Below are 14,291 nucleotides of genomic sequence, written 5' to 3'. Positions count from 1 at the left end.
TCCAGAGACAGCTCTCAGCCTGTGCCCTCTTGCCTCTACCTCCAAGATTTCTCCATGAACTTCTCTCATGTCTACTAAATATAACAGGGCCAATAGAGCAGCCTTGTTTATCCCTCCCTCCATGCTTGACCTCTCCCTAAACCCTGACTGGTGCTGGGCTGAAGGGTTTCCATCCCCGCTCTGCGTCCTGCAGGCCAGCTACACCACTGCTCTGTGCCTCAGTTTCCTCATCATTAAAATGATGAGAACTCTCAGGGTCTTCCTTGTAGAACGTGCACAGCCAGAAGCTGGTCACAGATGGCAGCTCACCACCCGGATGAGGCACCTCTTGCCCAGAAACACCTTCTCAATGACCCGCTTTGGTTGGGTCAATACCTTCCAAAAAGCTGCAAATCACTTCAATTCACAGACGGGCTGGAGCTGCATCACTTGCAGCACTGGTGTAAGAGTTATGGGTACGTGGGGGTGCACTGACCACATCCTCCTGCAGCAGCACAGCGAAGAAAACCCTGACCCAGCAACCCACCCAGATCCCCAAGGGCCATCCGACACTGACAGGGATTGGGATGCCAAGGGAGCAGCCCAAGAGGGGTTCAACAACATGGGCGCCCGGAGTAAAGGCCCTTCAGTGCGACATCAAGCAAGCGGCGACCTGACCGCCGAGCCCTCGCAGCCCCCGGCGCTCTCACACTCCGCGCCGCCCCGGTGCGGCTCCATCCCGGCCGTGCCCGCGAATCCCGCGAAACCCGCGCATCCCGCATCCCGGAGCCGAGCTGTCTGGCGCTGCCGCTTGCCCTCTAGCGGCACAGCCACCTTTAGACGGAAATAGCGGAGCGGCTGAGCCGGGATGCGCCGGGCAGAGGGAGCCGGGGCTGAGCCGGGCTCCAGAGCGGAGTAGGGTGGAGGCTCGACCGGGCGTTACGGGGCATCCATGGAGATGCTCTTTTGCCAGCGCTCCCGCACGAACAGCCTCGGTCTCGAGCGTCTCCTTGCTGCGGGATAACGGGAACAGCCTGGTGCAGCCGTGGTCCTAGTGCTGTGTGCGTGGTCCTAGTGGACCTGGAGCATGGGGTGAGGTGAGCAGGCTGCTGGGTCCTCATCTCCATGAGGGGCACAAAGTGCTGCGATATCCAACCACTCCACAAACTGCAGCCTCTGAGCAAGAAACTCGCCCCACAGCACCTCCTTGATGACAGTTTTGTTGTTCATCCCTTGGTGCAGATGGAAGAGCAAGAGAATTCGGGGGAGACCAGAGCCCACAGGCTGCTGTCAAACACACCTGCTTAGAAGGTACCTACACAACGTATCGAACCCCTTACTGCAGAAAACACAAAACTATTGCTATTACACAGTGCCTGGTAAACAACACAGTAAGTTACAAGCACTACTATCATTTACCTTTGGGAGCCTGGCAGGCTTAGGGGTTGGTTCACCCCCCCACTTGACTGCAGTCTTCCCTAAGTGGGATGCACTGAATCCAGCCATAAACTCATGGGCAACACCAAGTAGGGGCACTCCATTGAGCAGGACAGGCTGGTGTGCCAGGGTAGCACCGGAAAGCATTGCACTATCTACCTGCAGAGCTCCCCAAGGGTGACCCCATGGGACATCTCATGGACGGTTTGGGGGGTGCACTGAAAAAGCCCGGCATTTCTGGGTGCATGGATGGTCACAGCCCTTTGGGACACCTCAAACAGCCTCATGCCAAAGCACATGAAGGTGTCACCTTCACAGGGGTGAGCTGAGGGGGTGGAGCATACCCAGAGATCTTTTCCTAACAGAGCTCTACAGAAGCCACTAACCAGGGGCAACACATCTCCAAGCCTCTGAGGGCAGCATGCAGGTCCTTCTTCACTCTCTTCTTCTTCCTCCTACTACCAGGAGGAATAGGTAGTCCTGAAGCATCTTCATCTCACCTCTCCAATCCCAAGGAGACAAGCCAACAGGCAGAGCTGACTTAGACCTCCCCAAACACTGCAGGACATGAGGGTTGGGGAGATGTCACATGCACCCTGAAACCATCTGGGTCACCAGCTGCTCCTGTCCCAGCAGCAGTTCAGGGCCCACGTTTGGTTTAGAAAAAGTCTGTGAAGTCCTGGCAGGCACCAAAATTGTCTCCTTCTTGGAGAAATACCTGACATCACCTGTGCCAGGAAAGTGCCTCTCTCCAGGACTGGTCAGCAGAGAGAAAGACCACAAGAGCAGGGCAAGGAACCAACAGTCAGCTCACAGAAAAGGGGGAGGATATGGAGGTTACAGTGCTCCTGACTTAAGTCATCTCTAGAGTATCAAGACTATACATGTCAGCCCACCTCTTTGTCCCAAACATCTCTGCACCCTCTTCTGTCCCCACAGCCTTGTGCTGGACCCACCTCTCCCGTCTTAACATCCTTCAGGACAGCTGCTCTGCATGAACAAGAGCCCAGGAAATCCAAGCTGGATGGAATTAGAGACCTTTTGAATGGCCTCTGCAGCAGCCAAAGTCTCTGGGACCAGGAGATGGGAGGCTTTGGGAATGCAGAGCCCTTCATCTCTGGAGAGAAGTAGATTCACAGAGAGGGGAAAAGTTTGTGCCTGTTGTCTGAAGCAGAGCAGTCACTACCTTGAGCATCACAGGAGGCCTTTTCTCAGCTGTTTGGGTCACCAAAGCAACTCCTGCTCCCTCTGGCCCTTCTAGGAAGACACCCGCCCTTTCTCTGTTCCCTCCTTCCCAGATGCAGGCACACAGGAGGGTTACCAGTGCCTCAGCTCTCCCCGTACCAGCACTGAAAGGGTGCTGCCGCTCTGAGCACCCCCTCGCTCTCCCCCTCTCCACATGCTCCCGGCTCCCGCGCAGCGAGTGGGGGCTGCGCTGCCGCTCCCCCCCACAGCACTCAGCTCTGACGTGGCTCTCCCACCCCCGGCCAGGCCCACGGCATGGAGTGGATGCTGCCGTGGGCTGGTGGGACAGCCCAAAAGGAAAGAATGAGGATGCTCTTCTTGTCTGTGGAAAGGGGCAAGAGCTTCCTCTTCACCCTGCGAAACCCCAAAATCCTGCACCCCACAGTGCTCCAGAATAAACCACCTCCCCTTGGGTTGCTCTGAATTCATGTCACCTTGTTGAAAGCAGCTACGAACTGCACAGATACACCCTGAAAATCCACCCATGGAGGCTATTTTACCACAAGAATCCCCATCCTCCCCTGGTGAGGCTGGGCGAGGAGCAAGGTTTTATATACCAGGGACATCTCCCTACCTTGAGGGAGCCCAGGGGTGACAAATGCAGGCCACCATCGCCTGCCTAGCAGCATCTCTCCAGTGCCATAGCAACAGCTGAGAAGTAGGGAGGCCCAGATGGCAAACTCCTCCGTCTGTCCTTCCCCACGCACGGTGCCGGCGCACGCAGGAGCTGCCCACGCTGCCAGAAGGGTAACTCCCCGGCCCGGCCCACCCCTGGCACACGGCACCCACCGTCACCCCGACACGCGGCACAGCCGGGCCCGGCTTCCCCATGCGCCAGCCAGCCCCTCACAGTGCCATGGTGGGGGACTCAGAGTGACAAAGACCTCAGCTGCTCAGAGCACAGGGGCACAAGGGGCTCTGTGCTGCAGGATCCCCCAGGATCAAAGTTCTCCCTGTGCGTCCAGTATTTTTAGGGAGGTCTAGCAATGAATGGAGCCCCACATCGCAGGGGTGAGGATGGACTGGGGGGAGCTTGAGCATCTCCTTAAGTCACATCTGGCTGGGGACACAGCAAAGGCCACCCAGCTGCACCAGGAAAAGCAATGGCATGGATATACCCCCACCCCATGGTGTCCTCTCCCAAAATCAGGAGGACGAAATACAGAGCATGACTCCAAATTGGAGCCATCTCAGTCAGGTCCAAGGTGGCCTCCCAGCTGGACAGGATCACTGGCAGCTCTCACAGGGATCTGTGTGAAGAGTCGTGTCTCCAGGGATGCAATCCAAAATTGGGTAAACTTCTGGGCATGCTGGCAAAGGGCAGAGGGAAATCAGCCAATCCAACCTCCTATTCCATCTCAGGGCAAGAACCTCCCACCCTTTCCCTGCTTCACCATTAACCTGGCACTGCCTGGATTTGCATGGAAGTTGAGTGTCACCATCCCCTCCAGCCTATCCAGGGCAGGAGCCGCCCAGCCCTGACTGCTCTACTTTTACCAAAAGGAGGATGGGTGGGAAGCCAGAAGCACCAGCAATTGAAGCAAAGGCCATTCATTTGAGGGGTGCAATGGGAGGCTCAATGGTGGGGTACCACACTGTGGGCACCCAGGCCTGCCTTCCAGCCTCCGTGGGCAGCACTACAGGCTGGGTGTTTCCTGTCCCTCTTCTGTCGTCCTTGCCTTGGGGTTCTCATCAGCTGCTGAGAAGGGATAAAACCCAAAGCTCCTGATGGCTTAGCCCCCAGTGCTGGGTTTGGGTGGGCTGGAGTGGAGGGGTCTTACCCTGGCTCAAGTGGGTAAGACGGACAAGCCCTCCAAGATGGCTCACAATGTTTTCTTTTTCCAGACCTCTGAACAGGCTCTGGCAGTCTTTCATCAGCAACACCCAAGCCCTAATTTCAAAGCTGAGCTGTCTTTTGGACATGAATAAGTCTCTGCTTGGTCCCAGGGTTGTTTCACCACCCCACACTCCATCTGCTTTTTCACCAGCAACAAGATGGAGCAGCAACCACCACCTTCCCCAGGGCCCACGGGGAGGACCCATCAGGGGCATCAAATCCCCCAGCCACAGGGACAGGGCTGAGCCTCCCCTACTCACCCCCCAGCCAGTGGGAGAAAGTGTTTTTGCCCACTGGCTGTCCACAAACAAGGCAAGCTGCCTAAGGAGGCCAAGCCCCCGGTGAGCATGGCAAGCAGGAGGAAACACTGTTCAGTGCCCAGCTGAATCAGACTCGCATGCCGGGAGTGATTCAGCGATGACCAGGCTGGGCTTCGAGGCACCCCTCACCCCAGCACCCATGATGTCAGGGCTGTCAAGGAGAGGCCTGACATCAGCCTGGAAGGGTTCAGGACCTGATGCCTCCCAGACAAGAGGATGAAAGTGATTCAACCCTGGATCCCAGCAGTGACTCCTTTGCTGGGAAGCATCCCCACCACACAAACCATCCCTCTGCTCCCATAAGCATCCCCTACAAACCACTGCTGCCTTCCCAGGAAGCACAGACCCTTGGGGAAAGTTTTCACTCGTGATCAGTCTCAGCCCCCCATGGCATTTTGGGGTTCACCCCAGTCCTGTGCCTCAGGCCCCCCAAAGCCTGAGGAGGAAGGTGTGGAGTCGGAAGCGATGCAGGAGGTGAGTGAATGTGCTTTGCTCAGTGTGTAGCAGAGATGCATACAAATTCCAGAAAAACTGGCACCTTCTTCTCCTTCCCCAACTTAAGAGAAGCATCTCTCCAAAAAAATACCCAATATTTGTCTCTGGAGTTGTCCATTTTGGGCGTTTTTTTGCCCCTCTCCTTTTTATGGACTGCTTATCAGCATTTTTCAATTTCAGATCAGTAAAGACATTTTCTGGGCACAAAGGAGTCGTGTAACACTACCTCTCCCAGCAGTTTAGATGTGTCTGTGCATCTGACAACGCACACTTATGCTGGTGGCTTCCAAACCCTTCCCAGCCTTTCCTGCTGCTCCCCAGCCCCCAAAGAGTTAAAACTAAACCACAACAAACAGCGAGCAGAGGGAAAAAACACGAGTTTCTCTGACTTCCCCAGCATCACCCTCATCCCTCCAGCATCACAGAGAAAACACTCCACCACGATGCAGGATAAATATGGGGCAATTGGAAGGGGAGCATTGTATTAGTTTTCCCCACTTACTTTCCCCATTCCTGCTGGGTTTTCAGGGGGGTTGCTGGCAGGGGGAAGGCAGGGCTGGGTGTTCAGGGTCAATGGTACCTGCTGAAAACCTGCCTGGGCATCGCATGAACCTGTAAGCAAGCAGGAAAAGCAGCTCCCGTCATCTTTACCCAGCAAAGGTGACGAGCAGAGCTGCAAAAGAGGCACTGCAATTACTCCATGGCTCTGCTGCAATTGCACTGTGACCAAATAAAACAGCCTCAGGAAGAGACTCAAAGCCCTCTCCCTCCATGCAACCGTGCCATCGAGGTGGGGAAAATAAATAAATAAATAACCTTCCATTACTCATTTCAAACCTTGCTGCATTTAACTGTCAGAATAAAGGATTCCACCTCTTCTCAACTCCCACTGGCAACTTGCTCTGGGGGCTACATTTCCCTAAATGCTCACATTTCAATTAGCATTAGAATAATGAAATGGCTCAGAGTTCATCTCACCCAAAAATGTACTGGAAAATAAAGAGCAGAGATTGGAAGAGATGAGGAATTTTTTTTTTTCACAGACACAGAGCATGATGGATTCGGGAGAAGGAAATATATTCTTTTCTCGACTCCACGCTGATGAGATTAACATGGGCTTTGCTAACTGCCTCTCCAAACAAGGATAATGCAACTTCAAGTTGATTTTCCAGATAAACAAGCATGCAAACAAACGCAAAGTGCTCAACTAAAAATATCTCCCTGCTCCGATGCTTCTCCCCACCACCACCACCCCAGCCGAAAATGCACAAATCCTATCGCAGCACCACGACAAGTTGTAAAATTATAACAATGCGAGTTAAATAAGCTTCTTAAGGGACATCTCACTGTCCTATTTTTTTTTTCCTCCCATTAAAAAGGCGAAACCGCAGATCCCCAGATACACTCAGGGAAGGGAGCATTTTCTGATGTGGGGATGTAAAAAATAATGACATTCTAACAAGATCCAAAGTCTCAAGAAGGGAAAAGCAGCTCAGAACTTGCTTTTCTTGCCCAATTTGGGTAAATATGTGACGATGTGTGGCTGTAGCGTCCCCCCTCCCCTTGCAGAAGCAAACAGTTAAAGGAAGCAGCAGCTTTAGCATCTTTGCCTGCTGCTCTCTCTCCTGCTAAGGAATCAGATCTCATTTACTTTATTCCTCTTAAGCCTTGGCCAAACTGTTGCTGGGCTTTTTATGTTTTTTTGTGGGGATGGAATAAGGGAAAAGCCGGATCTGCGTCCTCTGCCCGGGGAGCCGGACTGAGCCCAGACAGCGCAGCGATGCCGGGGCACCTGAGCCCCGCACGGGCGACCCAGCCCGCACCCTGCCGCGGGAGGGGGAGCCCGGGGGACCCCCACTTACATGGAAGTGATGTTCCTTGAGATGTCCGTGATATTGATGCTCGTGTTGCCATTGCTGCTGCCTGAATCCTGCCCTTCCAAGAGAGGGAAGAGGTTCCCATCATCCGGCTTGTTGCAATTGATGTCTGTCTTGCTGCAAAGACAATTAGCAGGGCAAGCCAGCACCGAAAGCAGATAGTCTCCCCAAATGCTCCAGAGCAAAAATACCCTCCAGAAAGTGCACTTGGTAGGGCAAAGAGAGACATCCATCTCCGATTGCTGCTTCTAAAAAAGAGGAGGAGGAGGAAAGGGGGGATGGAGGGAGGGGAAGGGGGGGAAAGGGGGAAGGAAACAAAGACAGAGGGAGGAAAAAAAAAAAAAAAACAACAACAACAAAACCTCAAGCGATCAGATGCAAAAATCCTCCAGCAGATGAAATCATGCTGGCAGCTGGCTGGGAGAGGCTGTAATTCCCGCTAGGGCAGCGGCCGCGGCCGCGGGCGGGGATGGATGCATGCCGGCCCGGCCGCCCGCCGCTCCCGCAGCCGCTCCGGAGGATCGCAACGGGAGGCTGGGGAGGGAGGGATGGGAGGGGAGGGAGGGAGAGAAGCAGCCGGGGAAATAAATAAATAACAAAAACGGTGCGAAAGTCACCAAGTCCCACCTACTGGGCAGAATTAAAATTGACACACCTGCAAAAAAAACAGACAGAGGGAGGGGAGGGGGCGATCTCCCCTTCCCATCGCTTCCCTCCCCCAGCCTGGCCAACCCTGCTGCGGCGGGCACAAAAAGCAGAGGAGGAGGAGGAAGAGGAGGAGGAAGGCTTGCAAAGAGAACTGGACTCCGCAATAAAAAGGATTCCCCACCCCCTTCCCTCTCTTCTAAAATCAGTGTAGGAGGAAGGGGGGAGAGAGGGGAAAAACCCACCCCAGCACTGCTGGAGCTCAGCTCAGCCCCGGTAGCAGAAGAAAAGTTGAAGCTGGGGTTAAATTTGTGGTGGGGGAGAGCAGAGGGGCTCTGGCTCGGCTCCTGCTTTCTCAAGCTCTTTTGGAGGACGATGCTGCCTTTCGCTTGGTTGTTGGGTGGGTTTCCCCCCCACCCCAATCAGGACATAAGGGTGGAGAGGAAAGAGAGATTAAACTGAACTGGAAGAGAATAAAAGCCAGTGTGGATTACAGCAATTTAAATCTTTTTTTTTTTTTCCTCTTTACCGAGAGGATCCTGGCGAGAGGCAGATCAGACGGCTGGGTGGGGAAAAAAGCGACTGGAGAGCACCCAGGAAGGACTTTCTAGAAAAGATGCACCCCCAACCCCCTAAAAAAATGCATCGGGGACCCAGCCGGCTGCCGGGAAGCGCAGGCAGGAGCACTCAGGGTCAGGGCTCCCGTCCTCTCTCCCCTGGCTTCCCCCTTCCCTCCTGCAGCAGATTCTGCAATCAGACATGCAAAAAAAAAAAAAAAAATCCTGAAAGAGGAAGACTGAAGTGTTGAAAAGGCTGAGCTCAGAGCGCCGAAATGGCATCAGGAGAGCAGTGAGTGCGAGCTGAACAGCAGAGCGAATTAAGATGCATGGTGCATTTTTGGCAAGCACAAACCCAAGCAGATCAGAGCTCTGCTTAATTTGCTCTGCTTTTCCACAGCGCTTTTCTGCATGCCTTTTTTTTTTTTCCTCCTCTCCCCAATAGTTTCATGTCTCTGCTCCTCTGCACAGAGACACAGTGATAAAGGGATGGTGCTGCAGGCAGGAGCACGGGTGAACGGAGGAATTACAGGTGTAGGACTCCAAATATTTCAAGGGTCTACTTCTGCCAGGTACAGAGCTTTGCAACGGGAGGAGAGAGAGTACGAGCTGAGCCAACAGCTCCAAGATCTGCTACACACCCCGAATCATCCTAGTCCAGAAGAGGCAACTGGACTGGGGGTGGGGGAGAAGGGGAGAGAAGGGAGAGGGCAAGGAAGAGGGGATAAATAGCAGCTGCAGGGAGGATTTGCAACTGGGATTCAGGCACCTCTCAGCGGGGAGCAGCTGCCCACAGCCATGCACACGGGTAGCCCGTCCCAGTGGGACAGGAGCAGGGATCATACTTAGGCAAGTCCTCCACCCATTGCTGCCCAGCCACATTAGAAGCCCTGGGAATGGCAGTGATGTGCAAGGAGCTGCACGTTCTGGAGCATCAGTCCTGCTCCCATGGAGTCTTCAGCGGTGCCAGGCAGCTTCACCAGGGTTCCTCTTGCCAGGGCTCCCCCAGGAGAAGCCAGGAGCATTTGGTTAGAGAATAAACATCAAAGTGGGAGGGCTGGTTTCTTCTTAGCCCCACCCGCTTCTGAATTACCAAAGTGAAACACTTGGAGCAAAAGAGATCACTGAAGTGCCTGGCACTGCAAGGAAGAGGAACACGGGGTGGGGGGTTGGTAGTTCCCCACTCCCATGAGAAGCAGCTCTCATCCTCAGGCACCTGTATGGAGTCACCAGGGAGGAAAACAGCTAGGCATATTTTCTACTCCCTGCCTCAGTTTCCCCACCCATTTGAGAGAGATGTAATTCTTGTGGCTCAGCAGCACAGGGGACAGGGATATCACACGACCTGCAAAACCAGTGCCCAGGATGAGACCAGGGCGTCCTTTATCCTGGAGCTGGTGCAAGGTCACAGACTCTTCGTGGTAATTGATATCAATCACACAGTCACAGGTGAAACCAGTGTGAGGCCATCAGCCTACCCTGGCATGTCACTGCAGGGCCAGTCACAGGGGGGACACATTCAGGGGGCACACAGCCACCTTGGGGACAGACTGCAGTCCCACAACACAGCAAGGCTATCCTCTGGGCAGACCAGCTCCAGGACCTCGGGGAAGCCACTGTCACCTGGAAGGGCCAGAGTGGCACTGCTTGATAGGGGCTGCAGGAATGGATCACCTTGTCCCTCTGTCCCCCAGGGCATGGGATCACCCCTTGGCCTGGTGCAGAGTACAACTGCTAACGAAGAACAAATCCAGTCAGAGAGGCTTTAGGGCCATCTGCAAACTGAGGCAATTACCAGCTTTGCACTCTGCTTGCAAAGACGAGGTTTAACCCACAGAAAGTTGGGGAGGTCTCCCGGGTCAGCTGTCCTGGGTGTAGGGGACAAGGAGGCCACCCGAACCCCATGACACACCCACCCCACTCTGCCACCTGGTGCCAGGAAGGCCCCACTTCAGCAGCTGATGAGAAGGTTTTGTGCCAAGCCACGGCTTCCTCTGCCACTGATAGATAAAGCTGCTCTTCGGGAGGAGACGTGGCCGGGCACAGCGGGGGGGAATGGGAGGAGCGGGAGCATCCAGCTGGGTGCCCGGAGGGCAGGCGGAAGATAGGCAGGAGAGGAAAGAAACTGTGGGCTGTTCATCCTCCCTGGTGCAGGCTGCCAGGGGGATTGGAGAGTTCACTGGGAGAAGAGTCTGCAATGACAGCAGAGAGCAGATGGGCCACCAGCCTTCACCCAGCACCAGAGCTGGGTGGCCCCTGGTACTGCTACCATTGGCACACCCAGACCCAAAAGAGGACAGGAGTAGTTGGGAGCTGCCCGTAGTGGGAAAGCACCATCCCTGCCTCCATCTCTGCCTCCATCCCTCACTCCTGTCCCCGTGGAAGAGGGAGACAGGAGCCCAGCATGAGTGATGGGGCTGTCAGAGCACAGAGATGGTATCTCAAGCAGAGGCCTTGCCATTATTGCTGTGAGGGATGCTGGCAAATTGCTCTTTTAAGAAGCATCTCCATGAAGGATGAAATCAGGGCTTCCTGCGAGAACTCTGTCCCATGGAGGCTCAGGGGCTGGGTTCCCTCTGGCCTTTGAGACCCTCCAGAAATTCCAGGCACAAGGAAACACCAGTTCCTCTACAGAAACCTCCTCATCTCCTCCACCTCAGCTGGCCTCTGCATGGGGACAGGAGTTGCTACCAAAACACTCATCCCAGACAAAGGAGCGGGGCTGGGAAGTGCTGGAAGGGCTCCTGGCCACAGACAGAGGGGAAGGGAAAGCAGCTATTTGCTTTGTGGTTCTACTCTTCCCACCTACACAGCTGCCTTTAGCATCTCACTCTCAGGCTGGCTGTCCCTTGGGGACAATCTTTCCCCTTGCCACCCTTCTTCCCAGGTAATGGTTCCCCAGAGTACTGCTTGCCTCCCGGGGCCAGCAAACACCACAGCCCCTCAGGGCACGACCAGAAACAGATCCGTGGTCCAATATCTGCTCAGTCATCACAAGCTCCGACGTCCACTCCTGCCTCTGATCTCGGTATCGATCCGCAGGCCCGCGCTGAGGCATGCATTGCCCAGCTCCCTATTACCAGAACAGCACTCCAGCTCGCTGAAAATGATGAGCTGACATTTTTCTAGCCCCCCTCTTGTCCAGAAGGATCTGCAGATCTGCCGGCAGCAGGACCACTTTGCACACCTCTGACACGCAGCCAGCCCCGGGCGGGCAGAGCTGCTCCGACAGCGCACAGCGATGCCGGGCAGCAGCACGGGGTGTGAGCTCTCACAGGAGAGGCAGAGAAAAGGGTTTCATCCTCTGCCTTTGGAATTTGTTTGCAGGTTCATTTGCCCCTTTGCAGACAGACCCTAAGATCTACACACTGCAGAGGGTCCAACTTGCAAAGTAAATTCCCAGGAGCTGCTGCCAGCTTTCAGGGAGGGGGAGTCAGGGCTGGTTTGGGGCACAGCATCCACCATCACTGATTTGGGCTGCAGGAGGAAAATACCAGCCCCTGTGGAGCCAAGAAGCATTTGCCTCTCACCTAAGCCATGCAGGCACACAAACATCAAAAGTGTTGCTTCCTGAAGCAGAGCCCCTTGTTCCCACCACTCTGGGAGGTGCTTGGAAGCATCTTTTGATGTGATCTGTATCACTTCACAAGTGCTTGGCAGGAGAAGCCCCTGTGCAGCAGGGAAGGTCACATCCTGCACATGGGTCAGCACGGCCCCAGGAACGTGCAGGGAGAGGAGCAGGAAGAGGGGCAGGGAGAGGTGTATGGGACAATCATATCTGGGCAATGACAGCTGTGCAATGAAAGGTGAAGGTCTAAGCTGGGGGAGGTCACTGGAGACAAGCCTGTTGTAGGAGACTCCAGCCTTAAGTTGACCTTGCCTGTGCTCTGGGCATGTGGGGACAAGGTCAAGATGAATCCATTCCAGCTGATTTCCTGTTCATAAACTACACAAGACTAATAACAAAGTGTAGGGAAAAGCATCTAAATTGGAACTGTTTGCTCAGATTATCAGGAACAAAAAATTTGAGAGAAAACATATTCAAGTGAGGTCTAAAGAAACAGCCCTGTCACAAAGATAACAAATATTGCTGTGCTTGCATTCATTGCTGAGACCTGAACCAGTGTCCCACCTAGATAGCTCCTGAATTAATGTGTCTAGCCAGGGAAAAGGTCTGGTCATGGCTGCAATGTCCAAGAGATGGTCCAGAGAAGATATCTGCAATGGTAAAAGAAAAAAAAAAATGATTAAAATGAAGATCTTGGAAAGCCCAAGGAATAGGAAAGGGAATAAAGGGGAATACTGTGGAGCAGATTATAGCCTCTGCCAAGGAATCAAGGCAGCGCTTTGATCTGGCAGCGATGCTCTGCAGAGCCAGTCCACCTCTACCGTAGGACAGAGGAGCAGTTCTGAGAGCCAGGCGGGGAAGCTCTAACAGGACCCAGGCTGCAAAGCCTGAGGGCAACTGCTGGGAGAGGAGCTGGGGAGGGAGCTGCAAAGGAGTCCCACGAGGCACTGGAGATGGCCATGCTGCAGGCAGATAACAGGAATTACAGTCCCAGCATTGTTCCTCTGATGTCCTGCCATCTACACATCTCTTGGGGCATTTTACATGCTCAGAGCCACTCACTTGTGGGCACAAGTCAGGAAATTCCCAATGTAAGTGGTTAGGACATGCAGTCAAAGACACAACCCTTGCCAGGACAAAGGAGCAGAAACCTCCATCCTGTTCCCCCACGATTTTCCCCAAATCAAGCCTCTGTGTTCAAAAATCCCACATTTCTAATTCAGTCTCTGAATGAGCAAGCGGAGTATGTGGGACTGCAGGGAGGTCACAGAGTGCCTGGAACATCCCACACTGCAGGACCTTGGTGTAAGAAAAATTGCTCTGGATTTTAAAAGTAATCAAAATGAACAACAACAACAAAAAAAAGCCTACAAACCTTCAAGCTTTTTTTCAAGCGTGCTTTTAAGAACAAGAGGAAGAACTACATCCATGCCAAGTCCTGTTCCCTTGCATTGTGAAGCTCCATCTGAGTATCCCCATCCTCCAGTGAGGCACCTGCACCCATGGGAGCATTCTCACCACACCACTGTGTTCTTCTCAGAAACTTGGGCTGATGCTGAGATGGTGGGGAGAAAACTGTGCAAAAGGAACAGTGTCTGTGACACACACCTTATCAGAGAGGTAATAACACTCATTTCAGGCCCCTACCAAGCCTCCAAGTTGAATCACAACTCACTGGAGAATTGATTCCTCCTTGCCCTGAGCTCTTCCCTGCACACCTGCAGAGAAACACACTCTATAAACCCCATCCACCTTTGTGAGGAAGTCAAATTGCTTTAGAAAGTCTCCCCAGCCTGTTTATGCCTCCAAATCAGTCACCGACCTTCCTTCCTGGGGGCTCTGTTGACTTTGGGAAGAGGTGCCAGAGTAGTGTTAAGCAGGGAAGAAACTAATATAACCAACCCTTCATAAAATCATTTACCAAAGTCTTTTTGTAGGGTGTTGTTTTCCCAAATAAATCTGGTGAAGTTGCTATTATCTACAGCAGGGTAGGGAAGGCAGCTTTTACCTGGGTGTTGGGGTTCTAGTGTAGAAAGGACATACAGTCCCATCTCAGCATGACTTGCACCCAACGTGCTTCCCAAGTGTCGAGGAACTTGCAGCCCCCACAACTGAGTGGGGAGATGGCTGCAGCCCTAAAGGAGTATCGTTTCAAAATTCTCTACTACCACTCTCATCCCAAGGATCAGTTGAGGCAACAGATGCTTGAAATGGTTTTCTGGTCCATCTGAGGATTCAGAAAACCCTGAATTACTTAAAATGTCTCCTCATCCTGTGATGGATGCAAGCGAGACAGCTGGTCGCACTCCCATCTCACCATGCAGGGAGAAG

At 53.6% G+C, this 14,291-nt stretch overlaps 1 protein-coding gene across 3 annotated transcripts in view; it reads right to left on the bottom strand.

The window, feature by feature from the left end:
• NTRK3 (neurotrophic receptor tyrosine kinase 3) overlaps nucleotides 1–7,743 on the bottom strand; it is a 218,187-nt gene extending 210,444 nt beyond the window's left edge. For 2 of the 3 annotated variants that reach the window (XM_027711971.2, XM_027711972.2), the window contains exon 1: nucleotides 7,176–7,438. In XM_027711971.2, the coding sequence (XP_027567772.1) occupies nucleotides 7,176–7,423 (248 nt within the window). In that variant the 5' untranslated portion in view covers nucleotides 7,424–7,438. Of the gene's footprint in view, nucleotides 1–7,175; nucleotides 7,439–7,552 lie in introns of those variants that run through there. The other variant, XM_039385919.1, reaches the window with a different exon arrangement.
• Between the last annotated feature and the right edge of the window lie 6,548 nt (nucleotides 7,744–14,291).

The sequence above is a fragment of the Pipra filicauda genome, unplaced genomic scaffold (genome assembly GCF_003945595.2).
Source record: "Pipra filicauda isolate LSUMZ 115617 unplaced genomic scaffold, ASM394559v2 scaffold44_size3831614_pilon, whole genome shotgun sequence".
NCBI lineage: Eukaryota > Metazoa > Chordata > Aves > Passeriformes > Pipridae > Pipra > Pipra filicauda.
This window is presented reverse-complemented; position numbering and strand designations above follow the sequence as displayed.